Genomic DNA, 18,676 nt, shown 5'->3' with positions numbered 1-18,676 from the left:
GAGCTCACGCATTAATATGTACGCTCCCTGATCCACAGGGACCAGGTTGGCTTTGTTCCAGGTCGCAAGGCGGGGGACAATGTCCGGAAGGTGGTCCATTTGATCACCTTGTTGCACCACTGCAAAATTCCAGGGGTTTCTCCTTTCGCTTGACATATATAAAACTTTCGACTCCCTCTCGTGGTATTTATATGTACTTCAGCAGTGGGGTTTTGAAGACTCGATCCTTTCCTGGCTGACTGGGCTCTACTCCTCTCCCTCGGCTGCTGTCTGATATGCAGGCTGCTCATCACCCTCCTTTCCTATATCTACAGGAACACGGCAGGGTTTCCCCCTTTCTCCTGTCTTTTGTATCCTAGCCCTTGAACCGTTGGCTATGGCCATTAGAGCCAACCCCAACATTACGGGAATCCCATACGCGGGTGAGAGTTACAAAGTCAGTACGTTTGCAGACGATGCTCTCTTGACCCTTACTAATCCAACAGTAGCAAAGCGGTTTAAGAGAGATTGTAGGTTGGGTAGGGAAACTATCTCAGCGCGCCAGATCAATTCAAGCAAAAACACCGTGCGGAATATCTCTTCCGGATTCCTTGGTCTCGCACCTCCAATCTACCTTCCCATAAATCGCTGGGCCAGCTCGACTCTAGACTACCTGGGTTTTAAGCCGACTCCCTCCTTTTCTGCTAATTTCTTTCCTTTATTGCGCTCCATCACGGCGCTTATGACATCCTGGCGTTTCCCCACCCTTTCTTGGATTGGCCGTGTTCACGCTGTGAAGATGACCATCCTTCGAAGCTTTTATATTTTTCCAAACTGTCGGTTCGGGTCCCTGCGTTTTATTTGCGTCTTCTCCAGAATAGGCTTCTCTCCATTATTTAGGCCTACAAGCGCCCCAGGGTTTCCCGTCTCACCTTATATACCCATAGGTTGAGAGGTGGGCTTGGATTCCCAAATATCACAATATACTACCAAGCAGCGCAAATCTCCCCCTACTTGCTATGCTCCAGTCAACCTCTGACATTCCACTCTGGGTTCTTTTGGAGTATTCGGTATTCCGGTGGGCTGATCTCTCCCTTCCTTCCGCGCCTCCCTCTCGAACAATTCCATGTTCCCTCTTGGCTTAGAACCACACATCTTTTCATGGTTGCCTGCCCATGGGTTCTCCCAGGTTCGACACTTTCTCAGATATCGCACCTTCCCCTCATGGGCTTCGCTTCAAGAGACCCACAAGGCCACCTTGGCGGAATTTTTCCGATCTCTTCAATTGCGACGCTGGGTAACCTCCCCATCGTGCCATGACACCTTTCCATACCAGAAGACAGCCTTTGAGCACTCCTGTCTACATTCCCCTGAAGCCCCTGGTACTATATCCTTAGTTTATCCTTCTGTCAACTCTAGCAGAACCCTAGCCTCCTTATCCTATGCCCGTAAGTGGGAAAAAGACCTGTCCCCATTGATCTTGCGGATTGGAGCAAAGCCTGGTCCAGTATTGCCAATTTCTCTGTAATACGATTACTCTGGAAGCAGCCTACAAGGTGTTATGCTGGTATTGGGTCCTGGCCCGTATCACAAGATCCAACCCAACTCAGTGATAATGTTTCCGAGGTTGTGACCAACGAGGAGACAAACTTCATATATGGTGGTCTTGCCCTCGCCTGGTGGGATTTTGGTCGAGGGTATTTGGCCTTTTGTTTAGGCTTTTTCATGTGCCCACTCGCAAAGACGCCAAATTGGAGTTGCTAAACTGTCCAATCCCAGGCCTTTTCGCTTATCAACAGAAATTGGCTATTTATTCATTACAGCCAAACAGACAATTGCTAGGGCATAGAGGAAGCCGAGGGGATCTCATTCATGGAAGTGAAGAGCTTTCTAACGACTCATGATCAATGAGAAGATGACTAGTATTCTCCATGACTCCCATGCTAAATTTATTAAGGTATGGGGGCCCGTGGTGGTTCTACGCTCTTCCGACCTTGCATCGACCAGCCTAGGCCTCCCAACTTTATCTCTTCTGCCTCCTGGCCTGGGGGAATTCTCTCCCCTGCGCTTCCTTTCTCTCCTTTGCTCTGTGATCTTCTCTCATTTCCTACTTCCTCTGTTTTCTAATTCTTCGCCCCCCCCCCCCCCCAATAATTTTCCCTTTCGTTTTTTTTAGGTTTGTTTTTTTTGTCACTGGTTCACAAGTTGGACTTCCAATGTTTTTATCCTGATTTTACAGACTGGCCACACCCGAATCCTTGAGCAAGCTGACCTCTTGACTAAAGGGTCGTTACTGTTTGATAGTTTCTCTTGCGGAAAACTTGCATATATGAATCTTAGGTGGCACTAGGTTGTGCTCATGTTTTACATCCCCTGCGAAGGATTATTATTATTGCCTTATTTTTTAATTTTTCAATAAAAATATTGTACCAGAAAGCCTTAGGCTTGGGTATTGCTTAAAATTTTTATATATATCCCTATGTTTCTCCATATAGCTGTAGGGTTTCCAATATGGCATACTTTATTCTAGGGCAGATCGGAAGTATCTATATTGGTGTGGATTCCAAGGGGACCCTCGGGGATGGCCTCCAATCCGCCCCCCTTAGAATTAAGTATGTAGGGGGATCCTTGCCCTCTTATATGTGCAGGGTCTGTTAAATCTAATGGGGCTGACTCCTTTTGTGGGGTGCATTATCTCATTCGATCTTTAGATCCTTTCCTCTCTCCTACCAGGATACTCCCCTTGTGAATCCAATAGGTATAACAATGGTTATGCGGTGTTTACATGATGTTTTTGTCTAACTGTTGTGATATTTTACATGTTCTAACCATTCTGGGTCAGGTTGTCTCTCTTCCTTCATTATATATTATTCATTAGTGCTTCTTATATGGCAGCATGGGACACTGCCTTGACACTTTGAGATTCAATTATTCTCCCTCCCCTCGTAGGATTCAGAGTTTCTGCTTGGCTTTGACTTTTCAAGACAGGTAGACACCTGTTGGCTTTCATAGCCATCCCTAATTAGGGTACCAAAGTGGTGCTAGACTCTTTACTAGCATCTTTGTTTTTGTTGCTTTTTTAAACATATTTTTATTGCAGTTTTACGATATACAGACATAAAATAAAAAGGCAAACAAAAACTACAACACCGATAACAGAACGCTCCTAATCCAGTATATCATGAAAATCTGGGCAGTGTGCAATAATAAACTAGATATAACATCTACCAGTGGATATAAAAAGAGAAGTAAGCGATACGGTTTTTAAACATCCTGGGCATAATAGAAGTTCCTCTTTAATACAACACTCACAAGGTGAACCCCTGTCATGGTAGTACAGGGGAGAGCGTCAATGGGCTAGCCAGCCATCTGCCCCATATTTTGTGGAATGCTTTGGTCCTCTTACAGATGTCAAAAGTTTATATAGGAGGCAGGGAATCATTGACAAGTTTCAGCCACATATTCCGTGTTGGGGTCTCTGACCCTTCCCACGTCATCAGGAGGGATGTCCTCGCATAGAAATAGAAGATGTGAAGTAGTCGCTTAGCCTGAGGATGGACAGCGAGGTCACCAAATATGCCCAGCAGTTTTTAGGGTGCACTATATTTGGCAAACAGTGCAGAAGATATGAATGAGCCTTGGTCAACCCGGAAGTCGTGTACAAGTCCAAAAGCAGCGGGAAAAAAAAATCAGCAGTTTTGTCCGCAACCGTGGAAGAAGTCAGCAGAGGGGGATAGTCCCATTTTATACAGTCTAGCGGGGTCAGGTGTGAATGATGGAAAATTTTAGTTGACTCACCCTGTCCCTCAAGGAGATAAGGTTTTGAAAGTATCACAGAACTCAGACCAATCCTCTGTGGTAGAGGTATCAAAGGAGGCCCACCTCTCTTGAGAACTCCGAAACTTAGGGTTAGTGCCTGTCATGAGCGTGGAGGAATACGTGGGATATAAGTTTCTCTCAGAAGTTTTTCCAGGTCAGGAGTCTTATCAGGACTGATCAGAGAACCAAACTGAGTACGTAAAGCATGTCCGAGTTGATAATAGTAAAATAGGTATGTCGATGGGATGTCAAAGTCTGTCTGTAGTTGAGAAAAGAATTTAAAACCCTGGGGGGGTATATAGACAACATCGGTATTTCACCCCCTTTGATGTCCATCTGATGGGGTCAGGTACAGAACATAACTCCTTGAGGTTAGAGATGAACCACAAGGGACTGTTGGGGGAGGTCTGCCATGAATCAGTGGACATATTCGTAACTACCGTTTGGAATAGGGAGGTTTGGATCAACATGCCCGGTCCAGGCGGTGTGAATCCCCTATAGACAATGTTGTGGAGTGTGTAAAATGAGTAAACTATGGCTCCCTCAGTAGTGGTGCAGGCATTATCAGAGTTAAGGTGGAGCCACGCATGACTGTTAACCAGCTGGGATGCTAGGTAGTAAAGGTAGAAGTTAGGGAATGCCAGACCTGCCATATGTGAGGGGAGGCGCAGAATTTCTAGCGCAACTCTAGGGGACTGCCCATTCCAAAGGAACGCAATATAAATGGAGTCAATGCTTTTAAAAATGGATTTGGGAATTTTGCAAGGTGAATTAGCCATAACATACAGTAGTTTAGGTAAGTAAATCATGTTAAGGCTCTCCCCATGAGACCAGGGGCAGATCTTTCCACCGTTTGGTCTGTGTCTGTAGTTGTAGCAGTAGGGGGCATAGATTGGCAATATACAAAGATAATGGTAACTGAACTATAACCCCTAGATATCTAAAACAGTTAGCAACTTGCAGTTTAGAACTCAAGTGAATCAGTGGGAGTACAGTTTGATCTAGTGGAAATAGGATAGATTTATCCCAGTTCACCAGGAATATAGGTCAAACGTGTTAACTTCAGACAGGAGATGTATGAGGAGTCGCTAGATAGACTAGAGTATCATCAGCATAGAGAGTTATACGCTCTCCAATGTAATAGGAAGACCCTTAATGATCGGAGAGCTACGGATCCTTACAAGGGCTCCATAGCCAAAGCAGACAGGAGGGGCGATAAGGACACCCCTGCCTGGTGCCTCTAGTAATCGGAAAGGGCTCAGTGACCTGAGAGTTAATTCTCAGTTGGGCAAGCAGTGATTTGTAGAGTAGCCATATACACGCTATGAGTCGAGGGCCAAACCCATACAGCTGCAATACCCAAAATGGATAAGGCCACTACACTTCAAAAGGCTTTACAAGTGTCTAGTGACAATCACACAGGTAGAGGTACAGTCATGGGGATAGGTAAAATTGTGGAACAATCTACGAATATTCATTCTGGTTGAAGGGCCTGGTATAAATCCCCCTTGATCACTCCCAACCAATTTCGCAACAACCCCATTCAGACGATTGGCCAGGATCTTGGCCAGAATTTTAACATCCATATTAGAGAGAGAGAGAGGAGAGAGAGAGAGAGAGAGAGAGAGAGAGAGAGAGAGAGAGAGAGAGAGAGAGAGAGAGAGAGAGAGAGAGAGAGAGAGAGAGAGAGAGAGAGAGAGAGAGATCTATAAGAGTCACATTTGTGTGGCCTATAAGAGTCACATTTGTGTGGCTCTTTCAGTGGTTTGAGTATCAAAATATTTAAAGCTTCTCTCATAGGAGGGAGCACTCCATCTTTCAAGGCCTCATATGTATTGAGTAAGACGGGACTCAAGGTGTTGAAACTGAGCATACCATTCAGCTGGAAAGCCATCCAAGCCTGGCGTCGAGTCGGAGCTGCGAAATTGCCAGGGAGAGCTCAACAGAGAAAGGTTGGTCCAATTCAGTTCGGTCTTGGTCAGAAAGTCAGGGAAGCACCGTCTGGGTCAAGAAGTCGTCCAGTTGGGCATCGAAGTAGTGGGCCCTAGTAGTGTTTAAACAACAATAGAAGGCGAGGAAGGAGTCTATCGTCTCCTGAGGGCAATCGCTAACTATCCTGAGAAGTTAGAATCCTAGGAATAGAGATGGGAGTACGGTCCGGCCTAGTTAGATATGCAAGTAGCCGACCTGCCTTATTGCTGTGCTCGAACAACTTCTGAGTGACAGCATACGTTTTTTAGCGAGGTGTAGCGTGGTACTGTGTAGCCAGCCAAGGGCGTTTAAGGGACCGCAGTTTAGCACTGGTGAGGTGAGTCTCTCGAAGGCAGACAATATGCGGCTTATGTCTAAGGAAAGAGAATACCACGGACCGCTTAAGAGGAGAGTTCAAACCCCCGACATTCCAAGAGATCAGTTTTAGCACATTAGCCATATTCAGTCATATACAGCATAACATAGGGAGGATCGTAGGGAGATGCAATACAACATAAAACATTGCTGCACAAGAGAGACACCGGAAAAAATTCACTGTAGCAACAGAAATGAATCTACAATAGGAGCAGAAAAAATGGCAGCAGAAAAAAACCTTGATGTCCTGTCAGTCCCAACAACTAAAAAACGTGAGGGGGGCCAAAAAAAGGAAAAGAAAAAAAAAAAAAAAAAAATGAAATCCCCTTTCCCTCCTACCCTGCTTAGCTATCCCAAACATAGTGAGCTTTGGTTCTCTAAACAAGAAAACAAAAACCTGTGGCCTCACCACCTACTGAAGTGGGGGGGGGGGGGGGGCAGTGGGTCCAGTGAGGCTCTCTGTAAGAGCAAAGGTTCCATCAGGCAGGATATAACAGTAACTTGTAAAAAAAGGCACAAACAGTGGTAGTCATAAGGCAAGTCAGGGGTTACCCACCGATTAAGACAGGTGTTATAGCCTACAATGGCATCTGACAGTTCCGTCACAGGGGTAACATAGCAGCAAAGAAGGAAAGAAGGGGTGGGTGCAGTCCTCAGGTCATCTGTAGCAACAGAGTATAGGAGGCAAAAAGTATAGGGTGAACCAAGGGTGCTCAAACTTGCTTCAGGAGAGATGAGTATTGAGGCAGAGAGGAAGAAAAACTACAGTACAGGATCAGTTGCGGCGTTGTCTAGGTTGTTTCCCCAAAACGAGCATTTATCCAGGCCATAGCATCCTTTGGACAAGTGCAGACGTGAGCTTTACCCTCATGGATGATCCGCAGCTTAGCAGGGAAGAGCTTTGCATATGGCAGGCCCTCAGCGCGGAGGCGGTCTTTCGCAGCAAAGGATATGCGCTGGCGTTGAACTTCAGCGGAGAAATCTGGATATATGGAGATATTACCATTAAGCTTGAGTGGGCCCTTTTCTCTAGCAAGGCGCAGGATGGTGACTGTATTGAGAATTGACAAAATAAAAGGAGAGGAACGCCTCTAAGTAAAAGGTTTATTGCAATTGACAAGTTAAAAGTATCCACTTACATGTAAAAACGATGTTCTGGATAGGATGTATTTCAGAAGAGAGTGGAGGGACGAACGTCGGTTCCCAGGAAAGCCCAAAACTTATGCCACAATCTGGCGGCGAGCCGGGACGGAACACGGCCTGTCTAGCAGAGGAGCGGAGCAGCAAACCGAGGAAGCGGCCTGTGACGTCAGTAGCTGGAAACACCACAGCGCTTTTCTGAGCGTGCGTAAGGTCCTCGGGGACGTGCGATGTGCACGCTCAATGAGGAAGGCATGGGACAACACCTCCATCCCAAAAACATCTCACAGCCAGGAGTGAAGGAACCTTTCAGGGCGGGCCCCCTCTGAACGCTTAGGGAACCCTGCAAAGCGGAGAGCGGTTCCTGCGAGAGCGGTTCTCTAAATCCTCCATTTTGGTTCTAAGGGACACCAGCTCATCAGTAGCCGTATGCACAGTGTCAGCTGTACTGTGTTCTCCAGGGAGCTGCTTTTTTCCCCCAAATCCCCCCCCCCCCCATGTTAGCTCCCTCAAGTTTTGCACATCTTGCTTCAATAGGGAAAAATCAATATGGATGCTTTCCATCTGAACTGTAAGGGAGCCCTTGCAGTCTTTTATAGCTAGCATGATTTCAGCCAGGGTAGGCTCCTCTGAAGGAGGGCCTGAAGAATTACAGTCTTCAGAGCATGTAGGGCAGTCTAATGAAGTTAGGTCAGCCTAAGTGTGGAACACAGCAGGCAGTGAGTCACTCACCCCTGATGTAGAGAGCTGAGATGGGAGAGGGCTGCAGTGTGGCTTCAAGCTTGGCTGAGGGATCGGCACCATCTTGCCTGCGATACTGTGCCAGTTGTTCCGCCGCTGATTGGGGCGCGAGTGGCACGTATTTATTCACCACCATGCCTGCCTCCAGATCCCACCCTCTTTAGGAAGGATTTGGTGCCTTTTGGGAAAGGATCGGACGCAGGATGTCTGTGTAGAGCCAGAGCTACAGATATAAGCAGCCACACTCTGACTCCAAGCCACGCCCTGTTTTTGTTGCTTATTTCTCATTTCCTTATCCCTTTCCCTCCCCCTTTTTTTTTCTCCTCTTCCACCCCATGGGAGGCTCTCAGAAGTATGCTACCACTTACTTGTGCTCATTCAATGCCCGTGGCTTGAATAAACCTGCTGAGAAATCTCAGATATTATATGATTTTCACAAGTCCAAGATCGTTGTAATTTTTTTTTTTTCAAGAGACCTATTTTCGCTCAAACCATATTCCCTTGTTGTGGAATAAATACTATCAGACGTGGCTCCATAGTACTTATACCTAATCGAAATAGAGGGGTGGCAATTGCCTTCCACAAATCAGTAATCTATTCCTACTCGTGGGAGATATTAGTTTTTGAAAATTTCTCTTAGTGGCAAAAACCTGGCTACACTGGCTAACATATACATCCCTAACCAGGACCAAATAACTTACCATTCAATATCTCCAGAAATTGATCGACTTTGCTGAAGGAGTGATCCTTCTCACTGGAGACTTCAATAGCATCCTCATTCCTGCACTGGATACTTCATCAGGCAGAAGCGCTATTTCATTCACTCAAATAGGTTAAAAGATTTTTGGTCCAACATAACTTGATGGATGTTTGACACATCCTCCACCCAAGGACAGGGAATATTCCTGCTACTCTGCAGCTCATAAATCATACTCCTGCATTGATTTTTTTCTTGTAAGTCATTACACCTTGACATACCAACCTCAAAGTAGGACAGGCAACATTGTGGTCTGACCATGCGCCAGTGTATCTGTCCCTTTCCCTACCTGATTTTCCTGGTCACGACTGGACATGGAGATTGAATGACTCACTGTTGCAAGACGACATGTGTGACAGAAATTTGCACCACTATTTCCAATTTCATCTTTGACCACGGTAATGACAATACCTCTGTCCCGATCCAGTGGGAGGCATTAAAATGTGTGTTGTGGGGTTTTTATTCAACATGGCTCTAGATTTAAATGAAACAGACTTGCTCAGATTCAAGAGCTGTCACTTCGTATCACTGACCTGGAACAATCCCATAAACAACCAATCTCCGACCACACAAATTGCCTTATCTGATGCTAGACTTAAATTACTGCACGTATTCGAACAGAAGACTTTGTCCATAAGGGACAAAAACACACAAGCTGTTCTATGTTGAGGCTAACAAGCCAGGCAGAATGCTGGCCAGAGCCCTCCATGCCAAGAATAGTATTACCTCTATTCCCGAGCTTAAATGCCCAGATGGCCAGATTATTCATCATCCTAATGAAATAATGAGCTTTTCTGCTAATTTTGTGCCACATTATATAGCCTACCAACTTGCCCTCCTAATATGTCCTCAGAGACCTTTCAATCCAAAATAGACAAGTATATCGCCACCACATCGCTTTTGACTCTCCCTACGACTGTAGCGCAAGAGCTAGAGCGACCATTTATAGAGGACGATCTTGTGATGGCGATTATCCTCTCTTAAGCTTAATAAAAGTCCAGGACCGGACAGCTATTCTGTTCACCTTTCAGGACGCTCTCCTACCGCTTCTCACAAAAACACAGCACTATCTCCCTGATTTTCCCTTCTCGAGACAAGCCCTAGAAGCTCATATAGTAGTTTTACCCAAGCCCGGGAAAGATCCTACATTATGTGGTAGCTATTGCCCTATTTCACCAATATCGATATTTGCTTATACTCTAAATTGGCCAATTGTCTTGCCACCGATATCTAACCTGGTCCATCTTGACCAGGTGGGGTTTACCCATGAGAGGGAGGTCAGGGATAACATTCTTAAAACCATTACCCTGATAGACTACGCCCAAAAATGCCAAATCCCTGCCTGCTTGATCTCGATCGATGCCGAAAAGGCTTTTGACCGTGTTCATTGGCGATTCCTTGAGAGCACGCTTCAGCAAGTGGGCCCTGGGTCTAACATGTTACGCAAGATCCTAGCCCTCTATGGAAATCCCAAGGATTTGCTCTAATGACCTACTAGGAGATCCAATCTGGATACATAATGGAACCAGCCAGGGGTGCCCTCTCTCACCATTATACACATTATGGATTATCTTGCCATCAGACAAAATCCCAATATTCAGGGTCTATTTGGCCAACGTCATAAGTTATCTCTGTGTGCAGATGACCTATTATATGTTTGTAATCCACATCTCTATGCCCGTCATTGTCGAAACATTCACAGAGTTTGGCTTAGTAACTTCAAAGAAAACTATGAGAAAACTGAGGCCCTCAACATATCTTTGCCCAAAACTACTTTATCCCAACTTCAGGCTACATTCGTGTTTAAATGGCAGCAAAAGCCTAATACCTTAGAATCCAGATTCCTACCTCCTTGTTTACCCTGTCGAATCTCAATTTAATGCCCCTAGTGTGGACCATTCATACATGTCTTAAAACATACGATAAACCGAACATCTCTTGGTTGGCCGTATAACTGTCAAGATAAACATTCTGCCTAAATTTCTATACATCTTCCAGACAATCACTGTCCCCACTCCACAAGGCTTCTTTCCGATGGTCAATAGGACTATTCATAATTTTATCTGGCAACATAAGAGGCCTAGGATTGGCCCTTCCACTTTAGCATTACCCAAGATTAGAGGTGTTGTTCTTCTTAACCTCTTGTTCTATTTCCATGCAGCGTCGCTGATCTGGATAGTTGATTGGTACCACTAAAGTTGTGGACGTCATTAGAAAATGACCCGATATCTTCCAACCTCACGTCGTTACCATGAACAGAACCCCTACTAACCTACTGCCCGTTACGCTACAAATCTGGGACAGTTGCCTTACCAAGTTTTTTCTAAGACCTAGCCCCTTGACCCCACTCTGGACTCCATTCTCTCTCTCTGACTTGTCTTAACTCTAAATTTATTTCATGGCAAAAATCTGATGTTCCTCTTTTGAGCCATACACTGAGATAATAAACCAATTCCCTTATCTTGCATGCTCCCTGCCATAACCCATCTGGTGCCTGGCTTGAACATGCTCAATTGACACTTTCTGGACAAAATGCCAAACACGACCGACTTGAATAGGCCACCTGTTGTCCCAATCTAGCAGACCGGACCACGCACTATCCCAGATATATCAGATCTCTTTCCCAGATCCACCACCATTCCTTGCAAAATGGGATTGGGAACTTAATGCATCTCCTGATGATATGGAATGGGGCAAAACACTGGCGCTTTCCTTTAAATTGTCTATCACGCTCAAGAGCGAAATTACCGAATTGTGTCTAGGTGCCATTGCTGCCCTACTATTCTACATAAAATCGATCCCAATGCACCAGATACGTGCTGGAGATGCTTACGGGCCCCTGGCACCATGACACACATATGGGGTACTTGCCAACAAAATTATCCCCTTCTGGGATAAAATTCTCCATCTCTATAAAAAAAAAAAAAAAAAATGTGAGGGAAAAAAATTCCCAAATGAACCTCGCATAACTATACTGTCTATGTTGCTGGGCTCCTATAAGAAAATCAAAAAGATTAATTTGTAGTTTTGACAGCTGCTCGCTCAGTTATCTCTAGATCTTAGTACCAAACAGCGATCCCTTCTCTAGCCGATTGGGCTTGTGAAATGGACAGGAACACCTAGAATGCATGATTGCGTGGGATGCTGAGAAGAGCGAATTCCACACCATTACGTGGACTGTATGATTGCACTTCCAGTTCTCCTCCAATTTTGATGATTTTGTAGAAGATACAGTTCATGCTGCTTCTCCTGGGCCCTCATGTGTAAATGGCTACACCCCCCCCCCCCCATTATTTACCTTTATCCCATTATCCCTTTCACTTTTATGTACGTAAGGTTATGGTTATTTTCACGGTAGCGCCACCATATTTTTCATGCCATATCTGTTGAGCTTGGTTTTCTACAACTTTGTTATTGGTGGACTATGGGTTAATCAATAACAGTAATGCTCATTTTACCATGCCTTAAACTATATTTTATCGTACCTATGCAATATTTGTTCAGTTGTTCTTATGGTGATATCAATGTATACCTGTACATCCGTTGGAGTCAGGTTGATACTCCCATGCTTTCATTCTGTATTGTTTAATTTTGTTGAAAACTTAAAAACAGATTCAACATAAAAAGTTGAATATAATACAGTATATATTTTTAAATAAACCTGCATTTTCGGTTTTGACACCGGAATTTCGGTGCACCACTAACATGCAGTGACCTAAAATGATTTTATCTACTACAAAAAAAACTCCTCCAGACCAAACTAAAGCTTCCCTGATTCCCCTAATGCCATTTAAAGGATTCCACTTTTGTGGCAAAAAAAAAAAAAAATTGTTAAGAAAAAAATAAAGCGTATACAATTGCGACACAAGTTATATTATAATTTAATGTTATTAAAAACTACCTTTCCTTCTGAATCGGCAACTCTGTAATTTTCAGAAAATGCTATATGGCTACCTGGAGGTGTTCTGTACACAGAATGTGTACAGAAACCCCCCTGAAACATTTCCTGCTTGTGCGATTGGCTCACGGATTTTCCCAGAAGTCTGCACTAAGATACAAATCAGATTTCAGGCATGCCCTGCAACAAAAATTTCATTTTGGTGAGATACTTCCAATAGGAAATGGGACGTCTAAAGGGATGCAGGCCCAGCAGCTTTCCTCAGAGCCATGCAGGTGCACAGCTCACTGATAATTGTGAAACCACTTCCATTAGATTCACTTTCCCACATGGATACAGAAGCACACAGGGATTTCTTCAAAATAAAAAAAAGATAGGAATCTGAAACAAAGTTTGTTAAAAATCTTTTAATTTACATAGATCACCCAGAGGGGAATGTTTTTTCTCAACAAAAGTTACGCTTTAAGCCTGTGAGGTCTGCATCACCAGTCCATTTACCTGATCACTTTATGCACCAATTTCCAGGGTGTATCAACATCTTAGGAATCTTAAAGCATTACACAGGATCCAGACTAGAAAGTTAGGCCTTTCACAGTTTAGGTGGAACTGATCAGACCATCCATTACCCTCCATGGAGTGGCGGAAGGGGGACCAGATCAGATGACAATCGGATTGACAAATCGAGTGACAGCGGATCAGATCGGATGACAGTCAGTCTGTTTCCACCCGACCACCCAAGGAGGAAAGCGGGCTGTGTCCATGGCTGCTCTGCATAAGCAGAGCAGACACGGACCTGTCATCCGCCTGCTCAGTGGGAATCAGCGGACAGATTCCCAGCTGAGCAGGCAGACCCGCTGAAAGGGGACTTAGTTGAATTCTGATTCTTGGCATTTTTTTTGTAAATAGACAGGCTAGCTGAATTGCTCCTGTTTAGTTAAAAAGTCTGGCACTGTGCTGTAGGTCTGTTAATCTGGTAGTCCGTATGCAGCACTAATATATCCAGCAACAGAGGTCATCAATCACTCAGCTTATGAGAACTTTGGCAGTGTGTACCAGAGCTGGCGCCAGGAGACCTACATTATCGAGTGCCATTGTATTACTGAAGTAAAACTGTTTCCTCCAGGGGGGTTATTACGTTTTAAACCTCAAGTGCATAATGAGGGAGGTTAACATCTAAAAATGCTTTTCTCTTTGGTCACTGAGCTTAGGCTTAATCTAACCAAGTCCGGGGTGGGCAACCTGCAGCCCTCCAGATTTTGAAAAACTACAAATCCCATCATGCCTCTGGGAGTCATGATTGCAACCATCAGTCTTGCAATACTTCATATGACATGTAGTTCAACAGCTGGAGGGCAGAAGGTCCCCCAACCTACGTCGTAATTGTCTGCGTGATTTTTTGCAGTGGTTATTTTTAGGGCAAACTGTCCAATTTGGACAAAATTCAAATATGTATTATTGAAACCACTATGTGAAAGGTAGTACCATTTGCCAATCATTCTATAGGACAAATGATTTCAGGGCAGTTCTGCATTTTGAACAGAAATCAGATCTCACACTAACTGCACTGTACACAGTGACAATAACATTTGTGGAAAATTAGCTGCACATGCATCTCAAAATTATATATATATATATATAATCTTCGCTATAGTAAAAGCTCAAGCGCTCTTGATATAAAGTAGGTTGCTTACAGAAAACAGCCAAAATCAACTGTGCAGTAATTAAATAATGTTTAATATTATGCATTATTCAGCAAAATAAATAACTCAAGCCTCTCCCCCCCTCCCCTTAGGAGTGGTAGGAGTTAAAAGGATCTGCTGTGGCAGCTGACAAATTCCTCATATCACCACTGTCATCCTATTGGATGCTAAAGACTTCAGTGTGGTAAGGGGCTGGCCTAACCTAACTCACGTGTAACTGCAGCAGGCACATGCTAGCCAGAATGAAGGTTTTACAGCGCTCTCTAACCCAGCAGGATTTTAAATGGCTTTGGAAACAATACTAGCTGTGTTTAGTTACCAATATTCTGTATACACTGAACTACAAAAATTATTAAAATGGTTTTATGGCAGTGTTAGATGCTACCATTCAGTAGGTTATATTCCTGTTTCATTTAGGTATTACAGAACCAGTATAAATAATTACTATAGCTCCATTCACGCTAGTACAATTTCAGATGCAACATTAGTCACAAAGAATCACACAATAAAATTTTTTTTAAAAAATCATTGTTTTCAATGGTGCACGTTCACATCAATGTGACTCAGCATGGAGCGATTTTGGAAAACGTTCCTCTACTACTTTGGTGCGATTCCAGCACAATTTTTCCCCCCAAAGAATATGCAAACCACTTTCAAGTTGCACTACAAAAAAAAAAAATCAGATCGCAGCAGCTTAAACCTAATTATATACAAATTTCAATTTTCATTGTGCTAAATCTCCACTGCAACATGCATAAACCTGAACTGTTTCTGTCAAGACTTTTGTAGGTGTTTCAAGGTTGGCCCATAAAATCCAGCGTACAAGTGCTTTTCAATGTCAGAACTGTTATCAAAACGGAATTTCCAGCAATCTCACTTACAATCATTTCCTTTCCCATGGAGAAAAGGACCAAGCTGCACACACGCCACTAACACCTGTCTGCCAAATTCGAAAGATGAACACAGAACTGATCAAAGGAGCAGGGCCTTCCGATTCCTCCTGTATTGACTAATGTTTTAAAGCGTTGCGCAAAATGTTGGTGCTATATAAATCCCGTATAATAAATATGGCCTAGAATCATTTTTTATTGGTGGGAAATCTGCTCATGTATGCTATACCCTTTACAGTATCACCAGCCTGACATCACTATCACATCTTTTGTGTTCAGGGCAAATCTTTGCTTGCTTAGGTTCTAAATCTAAAAAAATAAAAGCACTGTTGTGTCCAAATAGTGCCATCAGTTTTTTTCCGCTGTATGAGGTTACAAGGGTGGATGGTAAAAAAAAAAAAAAAAATCAATGAGGACAGGTCCCTTTTCCTGCAGAGGTGATATATCTTCACAACTGCCGCCAGGAGCACTGCGACACAAAGTTTCCTTCAACCACGTTGGTAACCACAGTAAATTATGCTACACTGTCTCCATATAATCTAAGGGAGATAAAATAAGCTCTCCATAGATTAATATTTGTATTGTAATTTTGCAATCTCCAGAACACTAAGGTAAACAGAATCTGGATGTGTCTAGGCATACGTATATATACACCTTTCACACAGATACATTCATAATCTCATTGATTGTCTCCCCTTATAAGGGCAAGCAGCAAGAGAAGCCATTCGGAAACGTGTGCAAAGCAAGCACGGGCTCCGACCCGGGAAATCTCAGTGGTGAGCTCAGGAGCTGCACAGCCCCACCCTCTTCATACATTAGGACACATCATGCCTTATACCTGATCTACTCTTAAACCACATATGCCACAGAGCTTTTCATGCTTCTAAGGCTGGCCATGCATTATACAATTTTCTCGTACAATTCTTTTTTAGATTTACCAAAATCATATAATATGAAGTCAAACCTAAACACTTTCAATTTGCAATCAGGCAGGCCCCTTGGACTACATAGTTGAAGGAAAATCTAAAGGAAATTGAATAAGAAAATTGGATAATGTCCGGCTAGCCTAACACCAATTTTACCACTTCACATGTCTGGAATTAGACTGGTCTCTCAACCTTTCTTCCCCGGGGAAAAACCCTTATAATATATAAACAGCCCCCCCCCCCCCCACAGATATAAAGATCATTGGTGGCCTGCTGGTGGCGCCACTGAGTGGTATTGGACCCAGAATACGCAGGCACCATCACATGCAAAGCCATTGATCTCAGGGAGCCTCTTTGGCAGGGAAAATATCCCTGACAGTGGTAAGTTAAAAGAATACCCCTCCCCCACCTTATAAACAGCTATAAAGGTCATTGGGGACCTGCTGATGGATCAACTGGGTGGTATTGGACCCAGAACTACGCAGGCACCGTCATATGCAAAGCCCTTCATATCAGGGAGCCCCTTTGGTGGTGAGAATACACCTGACACTGGTGGTCAGTTAAAATACACCCCCCCCCCAACCTTATAAACAGCTATAAAGGTCATTGGTGTCCTGCTGGTGGATTCACCGAGTAGTAATCAGACCCAGAATTACGCAGGTACCATCACATGCAAGGTTGGTCAACCCGGAGCGCAGTGAACCCCCACAAGCCTCTAGAGGAATCCTTGTGTTGCGTAGACCGCAGGTTGAGAATAGCTAAGGAATGGTTGCCAAAAGCCATCACCCCAAAAATAAACCACTAGCTCCTCTCACGCCAAAACGGCCAACAAGCACATAAGACAGGTGGTCTGAATAGCAGCAGGGTGGCCTGGTAACATTCTCTATGACTGAGCACCAAATGAATGAACACCACCAAAATGGAACGAACACGTCAGGGATTCCCACCAAGCTGACACGAGAACTAAGCTGGTGGTGGCCACTAAAGTGACGAATTTTGGAGGCTCCCACCATTTAAACTATGGCCTACGTAAAAACATATTTATAGTATGACGACAGCTGGAAATAAGTCAGTCATGTCCACAATAACAGCAGGCCCAAAAAACAAAAAACAAACTAATGGGTTCCTTAGCCCAAAAGGGCCCTCGTGGGTGCTGCACATGGTACCCCCCATGGGCTGTGACTGTCAACCTCCCTCCCACCCAGCATCTATTTCTATGACATAACAGGCGCCCCCCATATATGTGACAAATAAAGAGGACTACTGTGCCCTCCTGGTGACCTCACCTCCCTCCCCCCATGTGGTGTCACCATGGAAGTAGAAGCAGGCAGGGCCTCCCTGCATCCATAGGTGGCCATCTCCAACATTGACAGGAGAGGCTGAGCAGAAATCAAAATGGAAGGTCTGTGCGCCTTTTGCTCCCCCTCCCCCCACACCCCCCGAGAGAGCACATGGGCAGCCACGGATCACCATGCATGGCCGCTCCTCTCACCGGGAGGACACGTGACCCCGGTAATAGAAGGCGGGGAGAGCTCTCCTCACCTTGGGATGTCTCGAAGGTCTCCGGTTCCCTTGCTCTCGTCCTGCTGGCTGAACCAAAGCTCCAGCAGCTTCTCGGTGCCTTCGAAGAAGTGCGCGCCGTTCTCCTCCATCGCCTCCCCTCCTCCTCCTTCACCGCCTCACGGCAGCCGGAAACCCACCGACAACGCAGAAAAAAAATAACGAGAAACGGAAAAATAGAGATTCACGTCTAATCCTCTCCTCTTCTTGTGTTTTTTTTTAATTCTTGTTCACAATTTAAATAGTAGTGTTAGCGTAGAGCTTTTTCTTTTAATTTCTTGGTGTGAGGGAAGGTGACGTTCAGTGTTGTTTCCTGTATATGATGGATAAGAGTGTGAGTTTCTCCGCTACAGTCTCTTATTTCCCGTTGATTCCCCTGTTACAGAGAACGCAGCAAAGCAAGCGCTAGCTAATATCGCCGGCCATACTGTGTAAAGCAACGAGTGCGCGGCTCCGGGGGACTTTTATAGTAGGCCCGTCCTACCTCAGTCTGATGTCACGAGGTACTACCTTTTCCGCCAATCGCAGAGGGTGTCGCATGCGGAATCTCCGCCCCCCCAGACGCTATCAGTGGCGCTACTGGTGTCTGGTTGCAGATTCTAGGAAGGGCGGAATGTAACGGCCAGCAGCAGGAGGGGGAGGGAGGTGGGCGGTTCTTAGTCATGCTGGCACCGCACATTGCGGATTCCTCGCTGAGGCTTTCCCATCATTAGTCTTCATTCATTTTGGCTGCTTGGATTTTATGGGATTATTGGTCTAGACCGGCTGCACCTTTTGCTTTTTTTTTTTTTTTTTTTTTTTATACACGCTTGGTGTCGTGCTGCATCTTTTCAGCAGTGTGTAATGTGTTGTGTCTTTTTACTAGATTTTTTTTTTTTTTTAGCTCAGTGAGGCTGGAGTTGCACCACATGCCTCTCATT

General features: G+C 44.6%; 1 protein-coding gene across 1 annotated transcript in view; it reads right to left on the bottom strand.

Moving 5' to 3' along the window:
• AMD1 (adenosylmethionine decarboxylase 1) overlaps window positions 1-18,226 on the bottom strand; it is a 67,712-nt gene extending 49,486 nt beyond the window's left edge. Inside the window, exon 1 of the mRNA XM_073627087.1 lies at window positions 17,739-18,226. Coding sequence (XP_073483188.1) covers window positions 17,739-17,848 — 110 coding nt within the window. The 5' untranslated portion in view covers window positions 17,849-18,226. The remainder of the gene's footprint in view (window positions 1-17,738) is intronic.
• Window positions 18,227-18,676: the final 450 nt, after the last annotated feature.

The sequence above is a fragment of the Aquarana catesbeiana genome, linkage group LG04, assembly GCF_042186555.1.
Source record: "Aquarana catesbeiana isolate 2022-GZ linkage group LG04, ASM4218655v1, whole genome shotgun sequence".
Lineage (NCBI taxonomy): Eukaryota > Metazoa > Chordata > Amphibia > Anura > Ranidae > Aquarana > Aquarana catesbeiana.
This window is presented reverse-complemented; position numbering and strand designations above follow the sequence as displayed.